The sequence below is a fragment of the Pelodiscus sinensis genome, chromosome 18, assembly GCF_052426305.1.
Source record: "Pelodiscus sinensis isolate ZL-2025 chromosome 18, ASM5242630v1, whole genome shotgun sequence".
NCBI lineage: Eukaryota > Metazoa > Chordata > Testudines > Trionychidae > Pelodiscus > Pelodiscus sinensis.
The window spans coordinates 5,956,093-5,981,559 of record NC_143069.1 but is presented as its reverse complement, the minus strand read 5'-3'; the positions used below and the strand labels follow the sequence as shown (position 1 = coordinate 5,981,559).

At 53.8% G+C, this 25,467-nt stretch overlaps 1 protein-coding gene across 2 annotated transcripts in view; it reads left to right on the top strand.

Moving 5' to 3' along the window:
* The window catches only part of DLL3 (delta like canonical Notch ligand 3), a 332,834-nt gene that overhangs the window by 5,287 nt on the left and 302,080 nt on the right, over positions 1-25,467 (top strand). For both annotated transcript variants that reach the window (XM_075915297.2, XM_075915296.2), the window contains exon 3: positions 4,778-4,835. In XM_075915297.2, the coding sequence (XP_075771412.2) occupies positions 4,778-4,835 (58 nt within the window). The remainder of the gene's footprint in view (positions 1-4,777; positions 4,836-25,467) is intronic.

Genomic DNA, 25,467 nt, shown 5'->3' with positions numbered 1-25,467 from the left:
AGTTGCCCTCCCCTCTCACAGCCTCTCTCTTCCCCTCTCCCACCTCCTTTTCCCAGTCTCCCCCAGTTTTGTTCAATAAAGACAGATTCCATTTTGGAAGACACGTTATCTTTATTTTGTACATCAAGAAGAGGGGCTAGGGAAGGGTAAGTGGAAGGAGGTGAGGGAGGAATGGGGCACGAGCCCCCGATGGGGAGGACTGGGCTGGCTCTGTGGGCTTCTGGGGGTGGAAGCTCTCCTGCAGCCCCCCAATTGCCCCCTCTTCCCAGATGGCAGCCTGCAGCAAGTGCAGCCGGCTGATGGCCGAGTGGTGTGATGTGCCCAGTGTGAGTAGTCCAGGCAATCCAAGCCAGGACTGCTTTGCAAGCGGGGCACCCCTGAGAACTGTCTGTCTGGGGTGTGGGTCGGGACCCTTTAAGCGCAGCCCTCGGCTAGCCTGAGACTGCATCTCCACGCTCTAAGTTCTTCTCTGATGCCCTGCTGGCACTGCTTCCGGCCATCCTTAAGCCCGGTTCAGGGTCCACTTAATGTGGACATGCTAGTTCGAATTAGCAAAACGCTAATTCGAACTAGTTTTTTAGTCTGGATCCGTTAGTTCGAATTAATTAACTAATTCGAACTAAGTTAGTTCGAATTAACGTTGTAGCGTAGACGTACCCTTAGTAGTTCTGCAATGTCACAAGTTCCTTTGGAATTCTTGGGCGATACCATCTGGTCCTGGTGACTTATTACTGTTTAATTTATCTGATTGTTCCAAATCCTCCTGGGCTGACACCTCAGTCTGGGACGGTTCCTCAGATCCATCATCTAAGAACAATGGCTTTGGCATGGGAATTTCCCTCACCCCCTAGGCAGGAGACACAGAATTCATTTAGCTTCTCTGCAGTGACTGTGCCCAAGTGCCCCTGTGGCCCTTCAATTGTCCAGCGGCCCTTCAATTGACTAGGGTTACCAGGTGTCCGGTATTGACCCAGACAGTCTGGTATTTTTGCCTCCTGTCTGGTAAAAAAAAAAAAAAATGCAGAAAGTACCGGACACCTCAAATGTCTGGTATTTTTTGATTTCCCCCCCCCCCCCCCCCAGCCAAGAGGCAAAAATCCCGGGTGCTTACTTGGTTCCACAGGCCCGGAGCAGGAAGACAAGATGGTGGACGGCTGTCGACAGCCTGTTAGGGCCCAAAAGCCTCAAAAGCATTTCTTAAAGCGGCCACGCTGATTTAAACTTTTTTTTTTTTTTTTTGGCTCAGCAACTTTGGTTTCCCCTTTTTTTCCCTTAATAGCATTTTCCCCGGTGGTTTTCTTTGGGGGGGAGCATTCGGTATTTTTGGTTAAACCATCTGGCAACCCTACCAGTGACTATTTGGCAAGCTTCTTGCTTCAGTTGTAGTTCAACAAGTGCTGTTAGCTTTTGTGCCTCAGCCAGCTGTCTTAAACATTCTTTCTTGGCCCACCTCTTCTACTCTTACATTTGACTCGCCAGAGTTTGCCCCTTTTTATTTTCCTCACTAGGATTTAACTTTCAACTTTTCATAGAACCCTAGGGCTGGAAGAGACCTCGGGAGTCATTGAGTCCAGCTCCCTGCCCAACGCAGGACCAACCCAACTAAATCAACCCAGCCAGGGCTTTGTCAAGCGGAGATGTAACAACCTCTAGTGATGGAGATTCCACTTCCTCCCTAGGGAACCCATCCCAGTATTTCCCCACCCTCTTAGGGTATGTCTACACTACCACCCTAGTTCGAACTAGGGTGGTTAATGTAGGCATCCGAAGTTGCAAATGAAGCCCAGGATTTAAATATCCCGGGCTTCATTTGCATCTTGTCGGGCGCCGCCATTTTTAAATGCCTGTTAGTGCGGACTCCGTGCCCGCGGCTACACGCGGCACGGAGTAGGTAGTTCGGATTAGGCTCTCTATTCCGAACTACCGTTACTCCTCGTGGAAACTGCTCTTTGACTTTACTGGGTAGCCATAGTGGCCTTATTTTGGTCTCCTGACTGTCCTTTTGTTTAAAAAAAAAATCATGTGGGGTCTATTTTATTTGAGCCTCTATGATGGTGTTTTTAAATAGTCACCAGGGAGCTTGCAGGTGTTTCACTCTTGTGACTGTTCCTTTTAATTTCTGTTTGTTTCATCAAGTTCTATGGGTTACGTGTGAACCAGACTCTCTCACACCCGGTTGCTGCTCCCCAGTTCCTCCCTGTACTTTGCTAATTTCTTTCTTACCCCTTTACTTTGCTAATTTCTTTCCTACTGCCTTTTCTTTCCTACCCTTTACAGAGTTCCCCTTTTAATAAACCCTCCCCAAGAGATGATTCAGCCCAAACCGGGTGCCCCTCGGGTCTGGGGAGAAGCCAACAGGTCCAGAGTGTAAAAACTTCCTTACGACCTTTCGAATTGTACATACCAGCACTTGGGTTCTGTTTTGGGCTGGGTGGATCCCATTCGGCTTCTGCAGGCACTTCCTTTCCCAAAAGGCTCCTAGTTCCCAGCACTGTAACGAAAGCTGTCCTGGCGTTCAAGGAAGTTACACTCAAGCCTTGGCACAAATAAAGTACTGCCTGTTTCTAATCAGCTCAACTCCCTCTCCCCTCCCAACTCCCTTGTCCCATCCATGGCCTGTCTGGCTTGCTGGCCCTGCACACGGAGCTCAACGCTTCAGAGAATGAATGGGGCTCCTAGACTTCAATCTCAAATCTGACCGCCTGCATTTGGCCTTTTTCCCCTCTCTCCTACCTTTCCCCATGGCACGGATACACATGTGCCAAGCCACCGGCTCCCCCCCAGCACTGCGCATGAGATCTGCAACCTGAGTGCCTGGCAGGCAATTCAGTGGGTGGTTCTCCTGCTCACCACACACCCAGCTATCCCACAGTCAACTCCCCCACTGCTGTGAGCTGGGGTCCCCTCCCCTGGAGGGCGCTGGCTTCTCTGCGTGAGAGGGTTCCATGACAGCTGGAAGGAGGGTTCCGACACGGGGATCCCTTCCCTCGGCTCCAGCCTGATGTTCTTCCCTGAGCCTTCCCCTGCTGTGCAGCCCAGGTTGCTCTGTTGTGTCCCGCAAAGGCGCCTGTGTGTGCCCCTCTGGCTCCCTCGTCGCCTCCGGTTCACCACTCTGGTCTCCTGAGCCTGCACGTGGTCTCTGCGGGCCAGGAGCAGCTTGCACTGAACGCCCACGCAGCAGGTGTGGTCAGCGCTAGGAACCCGGGAAGCCTCCCTCTACCCAGAACCGCTGCAGTGTTTTTACTCCAGCACGGAGTTTTAGGGCTGGATGTTGGGGTGGGGGGGCTTTGGGACGAAGTTTAGAGCGTGTTTGCCAGGTGTGTGTGTCTCTCATGCTGACTCTCAAGCTCCCCCCCCCCCCCCCCGGTTGTAGCTCTGTAGGGAGCTGGGTTGGCGACTCCCTGTTTGCCCTGAGTTCACCTTGCCTCTATGTCAAGGGTTCCCAGTGGGACCAGGCCAAAGAGTGGCAGGCCAGAGCCATATGAGGGATCTCAGCCTAGCTGGCTGCTGGGGTCAGCACAGGCCCCGTGATACGCTTCTTAATACTCCCTTCCCCCAGCCCCTCCCTGATACCCCCCGCAATCCGCCAGTGCTGCCCCTGATATCTCCCCTCTGCATTGGTGCTGACTGCTGCTCTAGCCAGGGGGAGCTCGGTGCCCCCCTCATACTGCCCCTGCACCCTCTTCCCACCCTCTCCCCCGAGTGTGCCACATCCTTCCCCTCCCTGCCTCCCAATGCTGCAGGTGGTGGAAGGTGCTGGAGGGAATGGGAGGGCAGAGGGATCAGCAGGGCTGCCAGTGGGGGAGAGGCGCTGGGGGCAGAGAGGCTGAGGGGGGAGCCTGCCGGCCAGTGGGTGCTGAACATCCATGAAGCTGGCACTTGTGCCCAGCAGGGCCGGTCCCCCCTAATACCCCCCCGCCCCATTACACAGGGTGGTTTGGTCAACTGGCCACAAGCAAACCATGTGCCTCTTTAACCGGCCTGTGTGTCACTGGGGCCCCTAGGCACAAAGACCATTGGCCATGCCTAAGGCTGGGGGCTCCCTCCCAGGAAGCAGCGACTCTGGCAAAGATCCGGGGGTCGTGGTGGAGGAGCAGCAGAACCCGGGCTCCCGCTGCGATGCCAGGGCCAAAGGCTAGTGTGACCCTGGGCCGTGTGAACTGGGGAATCTCGAGTCGGAGCAGGAAAGTTCTTTCCCTCTGGTGCAGGGCGACCGCTGCTGGGACCCTGGGGCCAGTCCTGGGCCCACAGTTCAAGAAGGAGGTGGATAAATTGCAGAGGGGCCAGAGAAGAGCCACGAGAATGGGCTGTTTGCTCAAGGGCTTGCCAGTCTAGCCGGGAAAGGCCTACCGTGTGCCCATGGCTGGGCGTCGAAGCCAGACAGTCAGACCGGGAAGGAGGAGTCTGGGTTTAACAGGGAGAGAAATTTCCCACTGGAACAACTGACCAAGGGGGCAGAGGATTCTCCAGCCCTGACCATGTGTCAATGCAGCCGGGATGTTCTGCTCGGGGAGGTATTTCTGGGGCAGGTCTCCGGCCTGTGCTAGCCACAGGCTCCAATCAGATGGTCTGTTCTGAGTTGATAGTTTTATTCATAAATCCCCTCCTCCCAGTAAGTCCTGCTCAGCGTCGTCCTCCTCCCAGCGTCACCAGCGAGGCACCCCCAAGGCAGCCTTTCGCTCCTCTCCGTGCTCCTCTTCACGCCACCCGATCTCTGTCCCAGGCCACCCTCTCCCGCCCCCAGCCCCTCACGCTCTCTGCTCTCTCTCTGCTCCAGGGCACCTTCTCCCTCATCATCGAGACGTGGAGAGCCGAGGCGGGCGAGCCGTCCACAGGTGAGTGATTTCCCCAGCTGCCCACCAGGGGGCGCTGTGGGGTGAGGGGAGATGGAAGGATTGGACCCCTGGGGATCCCCGTCCTCCGAGAGCTTAGTTCTGGGCCCTCCCCTGCCCGGATCATACTGACCCCGACTGGGCCCCCGGCTCCTGCCCCTGGGGTCTGCCAGTCTCCCCTCCCCCCACTAGGTCCAGATGATGCAAACGCTGACCCCATGGCAGGTCACATGGGCCCCTATGGCTCTGACCTACACACCTCCTGACCCCCTACAGGACAGCAGGCCCCCCCCCCCAGAGAAGTAGGGTGGCAGTGGGGAGGGGGCGGTACTTCCCTCTGCAGCCAGGGTGTCTGCATGGTGGGGGATGGGCCGGCCCCACTGCGCTGTGGCCCTCCTGCCCCAGGCAGAGCTCCACGCTGGGCTGGAATGAGCAGGGCTTGGCAATAAAACCCTCCTGCGATTGCTTGAGGCAGCTGCGCCTCTCAGAGCGACAGGCTCAGGCTCTCTGCAGAGCCAGGCAGCGCTGCTGCCTCGCTTACCCCAGACCCTGGTGCTGAGGTTTTCTCCCAATCACAAGGGCTAGGGGACGCCCGTCTGGTTTGAAATCTAGAGCCTGCTGGGTCACGTGCCCGCAGGAGCTGAGACCCACTGGGCCTGTCGTGTGTGCTCCTTGAGCTGCCTTGTCATCCACCAAGTCCCTACTCCAGCCAGCCCCCATCGCCTGCTGGTGCCCCCCCCCCGCCAGCGCTCAGCGCCTGCCACCCCCAGGAGCAGCCCAGTCTGACGCAGGTTCCCACACAGCAGTGACAGCTGCATGAGGGCAGGGCACAGCGTGCTCTGGTCATGCCCCACGCACCCCCAGAACAGCCCTGCACTGGCACTTTGTCCCCTTATCCCGTTTCCCCTGGACCAGGCTCCCGCTAGCCCTCCGGCCCCTGCTGCCCGTGTTCTCCAGAATGGGAAGCCGCCGTCCGTTTGCCCCAATACCACCCGCAGCCCCTGGGATGGGCACCACTGGCCTGTTAACCCTCGTACCACCCACATCCCTGCGCTGACACCCACTGGCATATCCATGATGGGCAGTGGAGCCCGCAGGGCTGAGGAAAGCAGCCAGTAGAGGCCAGGGGTGCTAGTGCTCTGGGGGGACCAGGCCAGTCCCTGGGGGAGGGCGCCAGGAGAATTCCAGGTGTGGGTGGCAGGGGAGCTGGGTGCTGGACTGGGGGGAGTGGATCCCAGCAGGGGGCAGAAGTGCTTGATGGGGGGCATGCCGGCTGGGGCGGGGAGCAAGGGGGGGGGAAGCAGAAGAGCTGGTGCCAGATGGAGGGTTGCCAACTTTTACTTGCACAAAACCAAAGGTCCTTGCCCTGCTCCCCCATTCACTGCATTCCCCGTCGCTTGCTCCCCACACCCCCACTTACTCGCTTTTACTCGGCTGGCTCGGGGTGGGGGTATGGGCCAGGGGGCGGGCTCTGGAGTGGGGCCAGGGATGAGGGGATGGGTGCAGGAGGGACTCCAAGCTGGATGGAGGGTTTGGAGGGCAGGAGGGGATCAGGACTGGGGCAGGAGAGCGGAGGGTCGCAAAGGCAGCGTGGGGAGCCCCTGGCCCCCTTACACTTAGGGACTGTGAGGGGGATGTGCCAGCTGCTTCCTGGCAGCCACACCGCATGGAGATGAGCAGGGAGCTGCCAGCCCTGCAGTCAGCACCGACCAGGACCCCTTTTTCAGCTGGTCGGGGGAGGGGTTGGGGTGCGGTGGGGGAGGTGGAGAAGCAGGCTGTGGGGTGGGGGAGGTGGAGAAGCTGGCTGGGGGGGGGGGCAGAAGGACCCACAGCAGTGGCAGTGCAGTATGGCTGGAGTGGGATGGGTCTGAGGAGACGGATCCTGCAGGCAGGTGCTGGGGGGATGCGTTGCAGGGAGGAGCAGTCCCCCGAAGCCCTCCCCCACCCTAGTGCAGGACTCTGGTCTGAGCTGAGGGGCTGCAGTGGCAGGCTCCAGGATAGGGTGTGGGCTGGGGGGAATCTGCCTTGGGGAGCTGTGGAGGGGTGGGGTGGGGAGTCACATCACACTGGAGGGAATTCTCAGGGGGACGGAGGGGAATACAGAGCGGGAGGAAGTACCCAGGGTGGGGGGGAATGGGGATCGCAGAGGGATGGAGAATGATTGGAAATTGGGTTACGTCCACACCAGAACCTGCCTTCTAGACTCCAGACTGACCTAACCAGACGCTCCCTTCTCTGCAGAGATCAGCTCACCTCGAGTCCTCCCAGCCTTTAGCAGCTGGGCCAGCTGGCCCCTGGGTGAAGGATCCTGCGGGTCCCTCTGCATTCTCCTGATGTGCAAGGCTTCTGTGATCTTAGAAACAGGACGCCCCCTCCCTTGGGCCCTGCCCCCTGGGGTTGCCAGCTTTCTAACTGCACAAAACCCAACACACTAGCCCCACCCCTTCCCTGAGGCCACCCCCACTCCCTTCGGTGGCTTGCTCTCCCCTTTACTTTCATTCAGTTGGGGCAGGGGTTGGAGTATGGGATGGGGTAAGGGCTCCAGCTGGGTGTGTGGGCTCTGGGGTAGGCCGGAGATGAGGGATTTGGGGTGCAGGAGGGTGTTCCATGCAGGCAAATGGGGCACAGGGATTCAGAGTGTGGGAGGAGGCTGTAGGTTGAGGCAGAGGGTTGGGGTGTGGGAGGGGTCTCTGGCTTTGGGGAGGTTTGAACAGGGGCTTGGGGCTTGGGCTAACCTCAGGTGGCTCCTGGTCACCCTGCCTACCCTGGCTCTGCACTGTGCCTCCAAAGCAGCCAGCAGGTCCAGCTACTAGTTGGGGGAGCCAGGATGCTATGCATGCTGCTCCTACCCACAGGCACCACCTTGGCACTTCCCATTGGCTGCAGTCCCTGACCAATAGGCATGTGGTGCTGGTACTTAGCACAGGGCCTGCATGATAGGAACCACCGGGGTCCCTTTTCAACCGGGCATCCCTGCTTGAAAACCGGATGCCCGGCACCCCTGTGTGCGCCTGGAGGTTTTGTGCTCTCTCAGTAACTTCAGTCTCGATTGGCTGATGGCTGTGTGCTGAAAGACTCATGGTATAAGACGTGCGATACGCACCGGTCAGCCAGGCTGTGTACCCCCGTGTATCCCCTTCTGGCCCAAGTCCCAGCATTTAGAAGGTATCGCTACGTAACTCCTTAAATATCATCAGTACGTGCAGCACAGGCTGGTTAGGACAACTGGCATGTTACATGTTGCTAGTGACCAGTTGCGCCACCCTGTGACATGCTATTACATTGACACCAGTCCTAATGGATCCCTGTCAACCCCACTGTACCTCTTGTGGCCACTGTCCCGGTCATAGACTCCAAAGGAATTCATAGATTTCAAAGACACAACAAACACCTGCCTTCCTGTCTATCACCGGGCATGGAATTACCCTGAATTCCTGGTGCCGCGAAAGCCGGTCTTTTAGAAAACCATCCAGTCTTGGGTTAAAATTGTCAAGGATGGAGACTCCACCATGACTCTGGGTAAGTTGTTCCAAAGGGTCATTCCCTTTGCTGTTAAAATGTAGGTTTTATGTCCCGTCTGAATTTGTCCAGCTTCCCTGTCCAGACACTGGGTTGTTTGACCTTCCTCTGTTAGACTGATGGTCCCATTGGCAATGTGTTCCGCAGGTAGGTACTTATCGACTGGATCTAATCACCCCTTAACCTTCATCAGTTAAGCTAAAGAGATGGGGCGCTTGGACTCTCTCACGCGAAGGCAGGTTCGCTAACCCTTTGGTCGTTCTTGTGGCTCTTTTCTGACCCCTTTCTGCTTTATCAATGTCCTCCTTGAGCTGTGGGCTCAGAACTGGAGTCAGAATCCCAGCAGCGGCTGCACAATACAAAGGGAAAACAACCTTTGCTCTGACGCGAGATTCCCCTGCTGGTCCATGTCAATATCACATTAGTCTGTGTGGCCCCAGCAGGAAAGAGTGTTTGAATCCAACAGGCTTTCTCAGAGTCACAACGTCCCAGGATAGAATCTCCCATCATGCTCTTTGTTCCCTGTTAAATCACCTCATGGTAGCTGTAGTAAAAGCATGTTGTTTGCGGGTGGCCAGTTTGCCAAGCAATCCAGATTGTTCTGTATCAGTGACCAGTTCTCTTCAGTCTTTACCATTCCCCTCATCTTCCTCACCTGCAACTTTGTCAGAGAGAATTTTATCTTCCTTCCGGGTCACTGTTAAAAATATCCAGTAGCCAATAATTCATTCCTGCAGGACTCACCTAGGAATGGACACGCTCTATGACGATTCCCTATTTACAGTAACATTTTGAGACCTGTCACTTAGCCAGCTCTTAATGCATCTAATGTAGGCTGTGTTAATTTGTATCTTTGTAGCTGAACAGGATGTTATGTCAAATGCCTTGCAAAATCTAAGCATATTACAACAAAACCTTTACCTTTATCAACCAAACTTGTAATTGCATAATAACATTAAGTTGGACAAAGATCACTTTTCCATAAATCCATTTGGATTGATTGGCATTAATTAACCTCCTATGAATCTTTATTAATCAAGTCCCATATCGATCCCTCCCTTATATTGTCTGGGATCGATGTGAGTTCTGCTTACACTTTCTAAATATTTCTGAAGCATAAGATTAGCTTTCTTCCAATCTCTTGGAACGGCTGCAGTTCTCCAACGTATTGCAAATCAGCATTAATGGATCAGCAAGCTCATTGGCCAGCTGTTTTTAAACTCTTGGGTGAAAGTTATCTGCACTTGCTGATTTAAAAATATCTAACTCTAGTAGCTGCTGTTAAACAGCAGATACAGTAGAATGGAAAGAGTATGTTCACCATATGATCTGTCCCTCCTCCCCAGTACAGAACAGAAATATTTACGGAACACCGCCTTTTCTGAATTATTATTGACAATTTTACTATTTCCATGTAGTAATGGATCAATGCAATTGCTAAGATTAATTTTCTTCTTAAGATGCTTTAAAACATCTGTTCATTGTCCTTAATACAGGCTGGCCATAGAGTTCTCCTTTTGCATCCCTTATCAATTTTCTGTACTTACTCGCTTCTGATTTCTATTCATTACTATGAATTTCTCCTATAGTCCATCTGTTTATATACAGTAGCTGCTTTCACTTCCCCTCTATGCCAGGTGGTTCCCCCTCACACAGATGCAGCCTTTTTTTCCTTGGCTGTGGCTTTGGGGGCTTGTCGTAAAGTATTCTTGAATAATTCCCAATTACCAGTCTCAAGTGTCTAGTTAAATTTTTCCTCCCAATTGATTTGGCTCATAATTATTTTCAGTTCTGTGAAACTGGCCTTTTTAGAGCTCTTTATTCCTGGTTTGCACTTCATTCCGTATGCACAACTCACACGTGGTCTGGTTGTGAGCACTTGTTCTGAAGTTGCCTTTCATTTTTACAGCGTTTTTTTGAGTAGTATCCTTAGGGGGTCTGTCTGTCCCTGAGCTGCTGATCGGAGAACGTCAGTAGCAGTGCCCGTTGGGCCTACACGTGTGCCCCTAGTGCATGAGGGCTAACCAGTCTCTTCTCTGATGCTCCTAGGCAGAGATGGAGCCATTAGCTGTCTATTTGCAGAGCCCTAACTCTTCTTTCAGTTACTGTTTAGCTTTTACCAAAAACAGGACTATGTAGCACTTTAAAGACTAACAAGATGGTTTATTAGGTGATGAGCTTTCGTGGGCTAGACCCACTTCCTCAGATCAGCTTTTAAAAGCTCTTTAGCCTTCTTTTGTGTTTATTTTGGCTGTGCCACTTAAACAACAACCAGGGACAAACAAGAAAGAAAAGACTTTGTGGTTCGGATCAACGCTGGTGGGGAGGGGGAACCCCTGGACAAGGCAGTGGCTGGTTCACTGGGCTTCAAGGAATGTTGAACTTGCAGCGAGGCAATCCTGGTTGGGGCCGTTCAACAAAAGCATTCCCTCCGCCAACAAGACTGAGAGGGAAGACCACAGGCCCCTGCCAGGCGAGTCTCCCTTCCCCTCCCCCCCCCCCCAGCCTTCAAATTCAAAGGCTCACAAATCAAGAGCGGTCCCGGGATTCCTCTCTAAAACTGACAGAGAGAGCGGGGCCCTCTCTGTCCCGGGAGATGATGGATCATCCATTACAACATCACCTTCTCTACGGCCTAACTTCTGGGTGCGCAGAGTCAGGGCCGGCCCACAACATTTTGGCACCTGAGGCGGGGAGCTCAAATTATGCCCCCTCGCTTGGGCCAAAACTTTGAAAGGTCTCAGTTCTCTGGGTCCTAGTGGTGTCCCCCCCTCCACAGTCTGGCACCTGAGGCGGCTGCCTCAGTTTGCCTCATGGTAAGGCCGGCCCTGCAGAGAGTGGTGGTGGACAAACGGAGTCGCACCTTCCTGCTAGGCCAGCTGCACCCGTTAGTTCTTCAGGACTTGTTTGCAGTGTGGGGTGTCCCACTCATGGATTTATTTGTCACTTATCAAAACACGACGCGTCCCCAGTGCTCTTCCAGGGTAGGCATCGGATGGTGCTCTCTGGTACTCACCTCTTCCCGTGGGGACAAGGGCCTTTATTTCCTCTTCTGTTGAAGGCCCTGCTAATCTGATCGCCCTGACCTCACTGAGACAGGCCTGGTGCCCTTATCTGCTGCAGCTTTCAGTGTATCTGCCAATCTCCCTCCCGAACACCCCACACTTCCTCGCGCAGGACAAGCGGTGCACCGCACATCCCAGTCTGGGGATCCCCTGACTCAGAGCATGGCTGCTCCGTGGTTCCAGCATCTTGAGAGCTCGTGTTGGCGGTGGATGCGAGAGGTCTGCTGACACTGGGGAGGCCTGCGCGCGGGTTCTAGGGTAGGTGAGTGTCCCAGCATAGCTGGCCAGTGTCAGCAACTCTTCTGCAGAATGTGGACTGTACCTTGACCCTTAAGAAACTGGGGTCGTCACGGAGAATCTCAGCCCATCTCACAGCTTTTCACCTCTGCATGGTCACACCCATCCACAAAGAGCTTTCTCAGAGGAATAACTAACCTCTTTCCCCTACCTAGACTTCCCTCCCCTCCTTGGGACCTAACTCACGCATGGAAAACGGTCAGATAGGCCCTGCTTCCAGCCTGAGGCGCCTGCTTGCTATCTCACCTGTTGACGAAAACGGGCTTTCTAGTTGCAATTACCCCAGGCAGCAAAGCAGCCTTAAAGGCATGTTCCCCGAATGTGGTACTCTTCCCTGGCAAGGCCACGCTTAAGCTGCATCTGGGGTTTATCCCTAAAGGAGCCTCCTCATTTCAGAGGAACCAGTCCACCCCCCCCTTCCCACGATCTACCCCCAGCCTCACTGGAGCAATAGGGAGGCCACGTTACGCACTCGAAACACTAGAAGAGCCCTTGTGCTCTACTCGACAGGACAGAGGTCTTGAGGAAGTTGCAGGGAATGTTTTGTTCCTCTCTTTGGTGGAAAGAGCTAATGGCTCAATTGTCAGACCAGCCCCATGACTCTCCGTGTCGGTGTCAAACTGTAGTAGGCAGGGCTACCAGATTGGGACTGTGGTCCCTCCCAGATTGGTTGACTTCTTTAAAGAGCGCCCCCATCTTGGAGATCTGCCAAGCGGCGGCGTGTGCGTCGGTCTGTACCTTCACAGCCCATTACCGTCACCGAGGGCCCAGCCTCGCCTTATTTAGCTCCACATGCTTCCATCTGCGGCCAATCTGACTTCAAGCCCTCCGGGGGGAAACTGCTTGGGAGTCTCCTACAATGTAGCACCCATGGGGACGTGCCTGGAAGAAGTTCAGTAACAATGGTTCTTCTGGATGCCCTGTGGATGCTTCATGATCCCCGCCCCTTTGCTCCGGTGTCTCGCGACGATTCTGCGGTGGTGAAGGAACGGAGGGGGTTAGCCCAGGGGTGCAGCACGAGGAGAGACAGCGCGTGCCCCAGCCCTATGTACGCTGCTCCTGAAGGTTTCTGATCCGCGGGGCAGGGACACGGACACGCTACAGCACAGAACCAGGGATACGTCTCCAAGAACTGTCGTTACTGCTCAGGGTGAGTCCGTGTTCTTCCTTCTCTGTCGAGCTGAGGTGTAATATCGAATTGCCCTGTGTTGGGATGCAATGGTCCTTTGAGGTAGGAAACCATCCTCTCTCTTATGTCGCCATGCCAAGAGGCTTTGACTGGGAACCATGAGACCTCCGGCATCTGCCGCTCAGACTGACGTTCCTCCCCAACCCCTGTTTATTGTAGAGAGTAGCACAAGGAGCCCCTCAGGCTGTTCCCGCGTGTGAGCTGATGGTCTGGTCTGGAGCCCATCTCGTGCTTTAGCTGGTCAGATGGGTCGGTCAGCAGTTGAGATCGTTTTCCCCGGCATGTCGGTGACTTGGAAACAGGTAATGTCAGCTCCGAGGTAGAGAGCGTGGTGAGAGGAGGACACGGGGCCCTGTAGGCAGAGAGGGGGGAGTGCAGCAGGGTGTGGGGGGAATTTTGGAAAGATGGAGAGGGAGAGAGTGGGGGGCCTTGGAGGCATGCAGAGGGGAGTTCGGGGGATGCTGGTGGGTGGACGGGGAGTTGAGGGGGCTCAGAGGGATGAGGAGGGGCGTTCAGGGAGTTGAGTGGAGTTTCAGTGGGGGAGAGGAGGGAGTCATGGAGGGGGTAGGTGGGATGAGCTGAAGGGGTGGGGTGGGCCTGGAGGGAGGGAGATGGATGGACGGGGTAGCTGAAGGGATGGAGGGGGCTGGTGGGGAGGGATTGAGTCCTGGCTGGGTGAAGAAACAGCAGGCGCCTGGAGCATCTCTTCAAGAGCGAGTGCGACTCTGGGATTGTTGTGTGAGCGAGGTGAGTGCGAGGGGAGGTGACAAATGTCAATCGCACAGTGGCACAGAAGGGGGATTGGGAGGGCCTGCTCTGCTCCCATTTCCGCACACATGGACACGGGATGGCTGATGAGACGGAACAACAGGAAATTGAAACCTGATGCCCAGAAATGCTTTCTCTCTGCTGTGTCATTAACCAGTGGAACCTCCTGCCACCAACACCCTAGTGTCACCAGCCCTAGCTCGGTGCGTCTCTCAGTCCTCCGCTGCTAGTGCCTGGGTGTGTACACGGCAAGGAAATGAAAGAAAGCTGTTCTCTCCTTTGAGTGCTTGTCCACACTCCTGTTTCACCGATGGGGCCTCTTGTGCTGCAACTCAGGGTCTTTTACCTACCAGCGTCCATATAATGCACCTGTCCCAGGGCCTCCTCAGCTAGGGGACAAAAGTAGGATGCCAGCCAAACCCCATTGGTCTCTGTCCCCCACTTCCCGGCAGCGCGACTGAGCATGTGGGGCCCGTACAGCTGCCCAGCCACTCGGCTTGGGGTATGGTTAGAAAACATGAAAATCCTCAACCCCCCAGACTCTAAAGAATGACAAGGCCAGATGGCAGATCTGTTTGCAGCCCGAATCCACGGGGCCAGCGGCTGATCCCAGCCCCCCAGGCTGCCATGTGGAACCAAGAGACATGCGCTTAAGTCTCCAGTCCTGCTCAATACCAGACACTAGCTTGGCCCTGACTCCGACTGCTAGGCCTGACCACCTGCACCCGTCGTGGTGCCACTCTGCTCCCTGGAGCTCAGGCTTGTTACCAGAGGATTCTCCTCCCACACTGAGCTGGAGAAAACACTCTGGATAAATCCTAGAGCGCAGGAAGCTGTAGGAGCAAACCCTCCTCTACGCGTTTGATGAAGAGCCGTCTGGCCCTGCACCATGCTTTGGAGACGGTGCCACGCACACAGCGACCGCACAGAGTGAAGGTCCCCAGGTCTCGAACCCAGGCCTGTAGGTAAACTTTGCTTCCTGGCTGCCATCTGGCTGCATGCTGGGACAGAGGGGCTAATGGAATCCTAGCCCCACCACAGGCACCACCCACAAAAAGCCAGACTGGAGGAATGCTCAGCCCCACGCTGGATCTGGCTGGGCTATTGCAGCCAGAAGAAAGACAACGTGTCCGTGCCACATGACGGAGGGAATTCCTGGCTGGCTCCTAGATCAGACACTGCTCCTCTCCCGACTCTCTGCTCCTACTGCCCGGCCCTGCCTTGCTTGTGGTTCCTTCCTTGTTCCTGCCCCTGGCCTCTGGCTCAGTCCAGCTTTGAGCTTGGTTTTGTGTTATGGACTCCAGCTGCTGCACACTGTGCCCCCAGCCCTGGAGGAGAAACATGGGTCACTCACAACATCTCCCAGCGCTGTGCACATTCATGGCAGGGAGCGACCTCCAAGTCCTGTGAAAATCTGAGCTGCTGCTCCTCTTGACTCCACCTTGACAGCCTCCGGACTGGAAATGGCACTACGCTGCCAGTGATGCTCAGAATCACAGTGCTGCCAGTGGGCCTGGCCTATCTTCCTGCTGATCTTTTCCATCAGTGCGGAATAATATTTGTATGTGCACTGAAGCAGGTGCGAATGTGCACCACCAACAGAAACACAAAACCTAGCTGTGGGCGCTCTGCTAGTCAGCTGGGTAGCACTGGCATTTTTCTTAAGCTGGGCACTTGCGTGGCTGTTCATAGGGAACATTGGACCTGGCATAGTCCTCTTTGTTGGTGGCCATCATCAGTGACTGCACAGGTACTCCCCAAGGACCACCACCACCCTCTCCTTGGCACAAGCGCTCTCTAAAGCAGTGCATTGCAAAGTGCTCCATGGAGCCACTCTGAGAACTTCTCACTGGCCACTCTGGTGTGTTTATTTACTGGCTCTGCAGCGACAGAGGGAGCCTTGTGGCTCCCGTTGGCTCTGGTTTGCCGTTTACAGCCAAGGGGAGTCACGGGAAGTGATGTGGCCTGGGCTGTCGCTTCCCACGGCTCCCCTCGGCTGCAAACAGTGAACCGGAGACCATGGGAGCCACGAGGCTCCCTGGCTGCAGAGCCGGTAAATAAACAAACTGTAGCGGCCAGTTACCGGGTTTCTCAGAGTGGAAACACTGCTCGAAAGACCACTCCGGGGATCCGTACTGGGACCCTACTACTCCATAGCCACAAGGTCCGCCCCCCCCTATGCCTATGTGGCCATATTGGGTGTGTGTGGGAGGAAGTCTGTCTTATGGGGAGACACCAAAGACATCTACAGCAACTCAGCTGGCACCTACTCAGCCTTCTCCCAGTTGTGAGAAAGGGCAAGGACAAAACAGTCGGTACGCTGATGGTTCCTGCAGGACCAGTTGCTTTGCCATCATCCTCCTCAAGCAATGGGCAACCCGACAATTGGATGGTTGTGAGGGGTTCCAAGACTGCTCCAACAGAGGAGCAGTGGTGCTCCTTGCACCTCTGGAGAAAGTCACGAGAGGTGGCAGCATTGCTCTGCTCTGCGCTGGCTAGGCCTCAGCTGGAGTTCTGGGTCCTGTTTTGGACTCCACGGTATAGAAAGGATGTAGAGAAATTGGAAAGGATCCAGAGGCAAGTGACAAAGCCACGCAAAGACCGCAGCCACACAAACCCAGCTCCTTCGGCCTTTGCATGTTTCGTTTGGAAGGGAGGAGACAGCGGCCTTCAAATACCTGAAAGGCTGCCAGAAAAAAGGTTGAGACAAGTTGCTCTCTCTTGCCACAGAGGGCAGGACAAGAAGCAGCGGGCTCAAACTACAGCAGAGCAGTCGGTGCTGTAAAACATCCGAGCTGGAAGAACAGTTGAAGAATGCTTGGGAGGTTGTGGAATCTCCTTCACGGGAGGTTTCCAAAGGAGGCTGGAGCCCTCTTTCTTGGGTGAATTAGACACAACAAGTCCTGCACCTTGGCCGGCGGTTAGACTGGATGACCCTTGCAGTCCGTTCTCGCCCTGTGGCGCTAGGATTCTAAGTCCGCGAGTCTCTCCGCGAGTCTGGAGAGAGGAGCCTTGCCTATAAATGAGGCAATAATTAACCCTGCTGGAGTGGCATGGCAGATCCCAGTCTCGGTTGCCCACACCTCTCAGAAGCTGGACATGGGATATTTCTAGGCTCACTTTTTCTTGGTTGGGAGGCAGTCAACGGGAATGTGAGAGAAAACTAAGTGGATGTGGATTTTCCTTCGCTGCAATTTTTCCATCAAGATTGAATCAAGAATCTGCCCTACTTCAAACAGTTATAAAGCCAGAGAAATCCAATGGCTTGAGCTAGGCGAGAGGTCAGACCCAGCATTCACCAGTGCCGCTTCTGACTTTGGGATGTAGAAAAAGCAGCTGGATTTATTCAGCCTGGAAGCCTACACCACAGCAAGCCTGAAATTCTGGCTGGCCCCTGCCAAGGTCTGGCTGCATTCCTTTGGATAACTCGTGTTATAGGGTATGCCTCCTCAGCAGCTGGAGGTGTGGCTTTCCTCTTGGGTAGACAGGTGTGTCTTGCTCTGATTGAGCAAGGGTGCTAAAGACAGCAGTGTAGCCACGGTGGCAGGATAGGACGATCCTGGATCGCGGAGGGTCGGTTGGTAACTAAAAACCAGTCTGCAAGCTGTGCTGGATGCAGCCGACAATGCCGCACCTTCCTCCGAGGTCACAGCTGCAGTTGTGTGCTGATTGTTTTTGGCTTGAAATGCTTCCTTCTAAGAGCTCGTGTGTTGACACCGAGAGAGACTGTGATGCTGCCCTGGAGTGGTGAACGTCACCCTTACCTGGGCTATTGTGGGGGAGCTGGACTTTCACATCACAGTCACCTGCTCTTCAAAGAACAGTCCGAGCTTGTGCCTTCCACTGAAGGGCCATGGAACCACTCCAGAAAGAAACAGGGCGTCCACAGAAGAAGGCAGCCTGCCCTACTGAGCCAGCCATCCCACCCTACTCCGTTGGGAGAGCAAGACCTTTCCTCTGGCTTCAGACCTAGCTCCCTCCTTGATCCTGCACCACCTCAGGCCAGTGAGTTTTGGACATCATGTTAGGTTCCTCACTGTGCCCAGCCCCCAACCTACCGCCTCACCCTCTACAGGAGCCGCACTCATCAGGGTCTTCTACAATGAGAGATCCTCTCAGAGCCCTGCTGCTATAAGGGGGAATGGGTTTCTACAGCCGATATTTCCTCATCCCAAAGCAGAAAGATGGGTGGTGACCCTCTTAGACTGAACATGTTCATATACAATCTGAAGATCGGTATGATTGCTCCTGCTCCAGGGGACTGGTTCGTATCTCTCTCAACCTTCGGGATGTGCACTTCCATGGTGCCATCTTATATCCTGTACTTACAATTTGTAATGCCCTTGACTCTTGTGTTCTACCCCTTTGCCTTTCAGACACTCCGAGGTATTCACTAAAGCTCTGGAGATTGCAGCAAAACACTGGAGAGAGAGAGAGACACGTCAGTATACCCTCATCTGGACGCTTGGCTGGTTCAGGTGAGAACTTTCTGGTGAAAAGTCATCTCGCTGGGTCTCAAAGGCTGCTCAATACACTCGCAGCTGAACCTGGAGTTTGTTGCTAAAACCCGTGGGCTTCCCACCTTGAGACAGGTTCAATACTCTATTGTCCCTGGTCTCGTGGTGGTGGAGTGAAGACTCTAGCTAGGAGCTCTTTCCTTGCTCCTCTTGGCTAGCTATTCTCATGCAAGGCTACACCGCTGATGCATGCAGGGCATGTGGCCCGTCTGCACCCCAGGCAAATTTCATTTGGGCGTGGCCCTCTCGGGTCACTCATCTCTGACTTGGTGGAAAGATCCTTTTGCACCTCCCCTCCCAGCCAAGGGGAGAGAGGTGGACACATTGCTCTTGGGATGGTGAGCACCTGTGGAAAACCTGCAGCCACAGGGCCTGCGGACATCCTGAGGGACACAGATGCACGTTGACCTCTGAGCTCAGATTGCTTCTCAAGCCATGTGAATGCTGCTTGAGTCATATCACAGGTAATGATGGACAACAATGTTCTACCTCAACAAGCAGGGAGGTGGCAGGTCCAGCCTGCTTGGCCACGAAACTGGCAGTGGAATGGTGGCATCAGATGTCAGATCGCCCTCTCGGCTGTCCATCTACGTAGACAGCAGACAGTCGGAGCAGGTACATATCCTTGAACTGTGAGGGGAACTCAAGGACTCTATTCTTTAACCCATCTTCTCAGAGTGGGGCTATCCTGTTTACAAAATGAAACGTCACCTTCAGGATGTCCAGAAACCAAGATTGTCTCTGCTGTTGTCTTGGCTGGCAGTGCTGGCCTGGCTGTTTATAGTCCTGGTTTCTGGACATCTTGAGAGTCTCTGGCTCTCAGCTCAAGACTTATCTCTGGTAGCAAATCTGTTGTCGCGGGAGGAGGGGAAAGCCTTCATCTGGATCTGAAGTCTCCCCGTCTCACAGCTGGGCTGCTGGATGGTTTGTTGAGAGCCCCACTCCTCTGGCATTTGGGAGATCCTGGCTGGCAGCTGGAGAGACTCCACAAGATACTTAACTTGGAAAACGGAGGAGAATTTCTCACTAGCACTGGAAATCCCGGACTGCCGAGAAGGCATTTATGCCTGTGATCCTGCCTTGTCTAAAGGAACTTGTCATTGATCTCTTGCAGATAGTGCACTCAGTCATGATCGCTACACCTCCTTCCCCTATAGAGGGCCAATTGACCTTCTCACACCCAGTGTTCCTGAAATCCCTAAAAGGCCGGATCAGCTAAACACCAGTTAAGCCAAATTCCCATTGGACCTCACCCAGATTGTTCCAGTGCTGATAAACGCTCCATTCACACTAATGGCGATTTTGTGCTTTCTCTTGCACTTGTCTCTGAAAATGTCATTCAAGGTAGCCGCCGCCATGGTACAGAGGGCAGGAGAGCACCAAGTGCTGCGGGCTGACCCTCCTTCATTATATAGTATGCTAGCTGGATTCTTTAAGATCCCATCCATGGTTCTTGCCAAAAGCCAATCACAGAATTCCATCTGATACAGCAAACTCACCTGCCTGTGGTCCTCTCTAAGGCTCATGCTTCCAGCTTTTCAAGCTCAAGATGTCAAAAAAATCCCGGGTTCCTGTCTGCACAGAAAGAAGCCAACAGGCCTTCACCTAGACTCTTTGTGGCCATCGTAGGAAGGGTGAGAGGCAAACCCTTGCCAATGGGGATCTATGGCTAAGTGAAGACTCGGTATGAGATGGCAAAGGAGGACTTGCTCGCCTCTTCAGGTTTGTTCCATCAGAGCCTCAGCAGCCTTCTTAAAGGTCTCCATGTGCAGGGCAGCTACTTGGAGCACTATGCATTAATTCCCTGTGCACTAGGAAGTTATCAAAGCTGCAGGTCAGAAGCAGGCCTGCCTTGAGTCTTTATCCTCCTTGACTAAACGCACTGGAGTGAGCATCAGCGGACTGTGCCTATGCACAATGACTGGAAGGAGAACTTAGTGGGGTTCGATGGGATGTCGTCCCTATGGACGGGGCTGGAGCCCTTTTAGCTCTGGCTCCGCAGAGAAGAGGAGCGGAACACGGAAGCTCATTCCACCTTTACACACCCTTGCAGAACTGCATGAGGAGCCTGCAGGGCGTGGAGGTGTCGTGCGGATACTTCTGGCCAAAAGACACAACTTCTCTGCCGTGCCTACGCCCCATCAGCTCAAATGTGCGTGTGAGCTACACCCCTTGGACTCCTGTTCCCATACAAGGTAAGTGACTTTTCCTTCGTTTCCTAACTCTGGTTAGCAGCTGAAGTTAAACAGAGAAGCCTTGGAGCCAGAGCTGGTTGATTGGTTCTTCCCTGCTGTTTTAATCCAGGTTTAACCCATTGCTACATGTCAGTTAAGAAGGTGAGTGGCAAACACACTTTTTTTTTCCGGTGTGGACATACCCATAATGGTGGAAGAGCCTGCTGCAGCCTGGATCGGAGCTGGGGTTCTTAGCTCGGGCAGGAGCTCCTGCCTTTCCATCGAAGGGACCCAGTTTATTCCTGACCCGCCCACAGGTGCCATGTCAGTGGCACAAGTCAAAAAGGACATGGCCGTTCATGTGGAGAACAAGACTGCGCAGGGGCAGAAGAGTCTGCACTTGCTAAAAGTAAAGGGAGGGTGCTATGCCTTGCTGGGAGAGGTTTAAGCTCATCTGTAATCAGTAAAGACCAGGATGAGATCTGCGTGGAGAGCAAATTGCACCCCTGCACTACTGCAGGGTCTCCACACTGTTCTGTGTTGGATCTGGCGCTGGGTGCTGTCAGAACCAGGATGCCAAGCTAGGTGGGCCTCGGCTCTGATCCAGAATCCTTGGGTGATTTCTTGTCAGAGCGTTGTTTGCTAGAGTGTGGGTTGGGTAGGTGGTGCATTCACTATCCCATCTGTCATGGATCTACCTCTGTCGTAGCTCTGGCCTTCATACTACCTTTCTGAGGAGGTCCCCTAGTTCTTGCCACGCCTGTGCATAGGCTTTCTCAGGGGTGAATTCTGCAGCTCTCCAATTCCCAAACTGGGCCTTTAGGCACTGCACCCCCCCGATTTCTGTCCTTGTGCTATACTGAGAATACAGCCAAGCTTACACCCCTATGGAGACTTGTTCCCCTTCAGGGAGCCATGCAGGGCGTGTGTGTGGTCAGACCAGGAGCCTTTTCAGATGAACAGAGAGCACTGATGCCATACTAGGGATCCAGCGCCAGAGTGTATAGATCTGCACGGAAAAGCCACGCTTGAGAGAGTCTGTCTGGGCAGAAGCAGCTGCCCCAATGTTCCATGCTCTCCTGGGGTCCATCTTTTGTCTTTGTCCTAGTTCTTCATATGTCCCCTGGTACCTCTTGTGTCCCCACCATTGTCCCTGCACCCCCTCTGCATCCCAGCTCTTCTCTTGCTTTGGTGATGAGGGCGAAGAGCTCCTGTGTCAGTTCTTGGATCTTCTATTCATCTGCGTGGATTCCATTCAGTTCTTCCAGAGAGCCATTGTCTGCTTGACATACAGGCCCTGCTCACTCTCTCCAGTACTGCCAGAAAAGGAACCGGCCCCTTTCCACTCTGAGGGTAAACTGAGTCACACATGGTTCATAGAAAGATGACATTCTTCTCCTCCCTTCCTGCTTGCAGAGGAAATGGAGCAAGATCTCCACCCTAAAGACCTAGAGATGTTTGAACCCTCTCTGAAGTTGGGGCTCCAAGTTCTCCTGCTTCAGTGAAACCACAATTGTCATTGAAACATGCCAGGGCAAGCGTCTCCAATTCCCCAGCCAGTCGGAAAGGTGTCCTAGAACAGCTGCCAATTATCGCACGACATACAGTTGTGCAGCAGGACAGAGTTGTTTTCAAACCCATCCCGTGTGTCTTCTCCGTTAGGTCCCTCGCCACTCCTTTGTCACCTTCAAGTCTTCAGGTGTGAGGTTGTAGTGAGGCCTGACCCCTGCTGACACCTGGCGGAATGGCAGGAAGTAGTCCGGGATGCAGTTTGGGGTGCCCTTCCTGCTAGGGTGGGCTAGGAAAAGCCTCTTTGAATCGTTGCAGAGGAGGGGAAAGAGGGTAGGTTTTATCTCCCTGCTGAGCTGGACTTAACCTAGCTATAGCTCTGGGTGTCCCAGGGTCAGGTAAGGCAGGGGGGCAGTGTGGACGGGCCCTTCTGGAGTTTTCACCCCAGGACTGTGTGTATGCCAAGGCCCCATTTTCTCCCTTGGAAAATCCATTACCTAGCCCGCTCCTCCTGTCCCAGATGCTGTGATTCGTGGCCCCTTGGCTAAGAGAATCTGCCATGGCCGTGGCCACCCTGTGAAAAGGTGCCTCTGCCATCCTCATCAGCTTCCCGGCTGCTATGACCTTCTCTGGGGCTTTTCTCACTCCACAGCAGTGTTTGTACCTCTGGCAGGCCTCCTTCCTGTGCATGCTTGGCGGGGACACAGCTGCAGCAAAGCTCAGCTTGGCGTTGGTTTCCCCAGTGTGGGCAGGCAGGGAGGTAACAGTCTGTCTCAGGGAATTCACAGCAGAACTAGGCAGAACCTGTCTCCTGAGTGGAGATGGGTAGGGTCCTTCCTCTGCCCCACTCCAGGTCAGGTGTCTGTGAGCTTGCCAGCATTTTCCTTGTGTGGCAGGAAGGAGGTGGAAAAGCCCCCCCACCCCCATTTTCCCCAGCCACTCCATTTGCATTCTGCTTGAACTATGGGCACCAGAACTTGCCCCAGATTGCGATGTTTGATGTAGTTTTACTGCATGGGCGTTGGCTCCAGTATCCTTCTGCCCCCATAAGGCATCAGCCCAGGAGAGTATAACAGGACGTGGGTAGCAGCATCCGGAGTGGGGACTCTACCAGTAGATCCTATGCACAAGAAGCCCTGGCTGGGTACCTGCTTTTTCCCACACGGTCACTACACAGCTAATGCTATGAGGATGTAGTACTGGCTGCCTTCCTGGTGGGGTAGATGGAGGATTAACCCTTCCGTTCTGGGCAGGCCCCAGGAAACAGACCGAAGCAGTTTGCCCCTTCCTTCAGCACATACTACAGCTTTGGGATATGGGGGTTACCTGGTGAGCTGCCCCCTCAGATGCCATGGCTGGGGTGCTTCCACTGGTTCCTTCTCCCCACCAGGATCCCTGGCTAGGCCAGTCCCCTTTGGGTTTTATTTAATCACCAGACGTACTGTCCACAGATCCCAATCAGTCTGGTGACAGCCTCTTTTCACAGATCTCAAGGCCGGGCGCGACCTTTGTGATCATCTGCACAACACAGCCCACAGAACAGCCCCAGCCAACTCCCTAAAGCAGGTCTCCTCCAAAAGCATCCTAGCCCCATTTAAACCTTCCAATCTTTTAAGCTTGTGGGGCCCACGTTAGGTGGGATTGCTCAAACCCCACAAAGGTTCCAGAGAAGTGACCCTTGCACCTGTACACAGTAGTGGAACCAGGCCCGCTGATTGCGGGGGGGGGGGGGAGGGGGCATAGGGGCAGTTGCTCCAAGGCCCAGCAATTCAAAGAGGCTTGGGCCTCCTGGCGGCAGCCCTTTAAATTGCTGCCAGAGCACTGTGTGCAGCTCTGAGGGCTGGCTGGGGGATGCCACGTTCCGTGCGGCTCTAAGGGCTGGGGGAGGCTGCTGTGCTGCATGCTGGCTGCCCTAGCCCTGCCCTTTCTGTGTGCAGAGCTGCCTCCCCCTTCCTTGCCCAGGGGCTTGTGCAGGCTATTGGCTCCCCTGCGGGGAACTACTCTCCTACGGGGGTGGCAACCTCCGTAAATGTCCCTCCTGTGGTCTTCTACCCATCCTGAAATCTTGTCCTAGGGTGTGTCTACACTTGCACCCTCTTTCGAGAGAGGGATGCAAGTGCAGCTGAGCGAAAGTGCAAATGAGGCACGGATTTGAATTTCCTGTGCTTCATTTGCATACTCGCAGACCGCCGCTATTTCGAAATACCCTATTTCGAAAAATAATAGGGACTGTGCCTCTTTTAATTGTTTAGAATTTAGCCTTTCACTTTGTACAGCTCTACAGTCTTCTACAACATTTGTCTTTCTGTTTCCTTTCACTAACCTTGGTTGTTTTATTTTTTTTCTGCTGTGGACACTTGATGCAAAATACTACTGGTGCATCCAGTATCCCACTACTGCCACCAGCTGTCATAGATCAATATGAATCCAGTCCCTTAGAACCTTTCCAGATTACTGTACCACTTTCAAGAGCATACTCCAAATTTCACCAAATTTCTAAATACCCTATTTCAAAATACCAAATACCATATTGCGAAATAACTGTGCAGACACAGTTACTTTGAAAGAAACCCCTTCTTTTGAAATAACCGGTAAACCTCATTTTTTGAGGAGTAAGGGTTATTTTGAAAGAAGGGTTTTCTTTTGAAATAACTGCATTTAGACTGCGTTTCTTTTTTTGAAATAGGGTATTTCGAAATAGCGCCCGCACGCGATTATGCAAATGAAGCATGGGAAATTCAAATCTGCACTTCATTTGCAAGTTTGTTCATCTGGCATTTGCATTCCTCTCTCAAAAGAGGAATGCAATGTAGGCATACCCCCAGACACGACAGGGGTCAATTCAGACATAAGTAGTAAGGCCCCTTTGCACTGCACCTACTGCCCAGTATCAACCCCACCCATCTGAGTAGATACCTCATGGCGTTAGGACATGATATGGGAGAACCATTGGAGTTCATCTGCAGGGAGGCTTGGAATCAAATCAACAGCCAGCTCCAACACGGTGAGGAAGGCATCTCTATCCCCATGCGCCTCAAAGTGGGACATAGGTGTAGATATCTGTGCTTCTTGTAGATCTCCCCAGCTGCGGTTCCACATGGTCTCTTGCTCCTTGGCACTTCGATTTCCCATTCATGCATCCCTCTGTAATGGCTCGTGTTTTGGCAGAGTCTCGTTCAGCTGTCTTGTTCTTGGTCAGCATGCCTGGCAGTCTGCGCCTTCTGTGCCTCCATCAGAAACGCCTTTGCTTTCCGCTCCCATCTTTGCTGCTTCAGCTCTTATATTGGGGCATGCTCAGATTCTCCCCTTTCCTTTGCTCTCAAACTGTGTGGCTTGCCTGGAATCCCTTCTGGGTCTGCACCATGGCTCTTACCCAATTGATCTTCTCTAGTCATTGGGCCAGCTGTGCCTCTTAATTGTTCAGAATTTAGCCTTTCACTTTGTACAGCTCTACAGTCTTCTACAACATTTGTCTTTCGGTTTCCTTTCACTAACTTTGTTTGCTTTATTTTTTTCTGCTGTGGACACTTGATACAAAATACTACTGGTGCATCCAGTATCCCACTGCTGACACCAGCTGTCATAGATCAATATGAA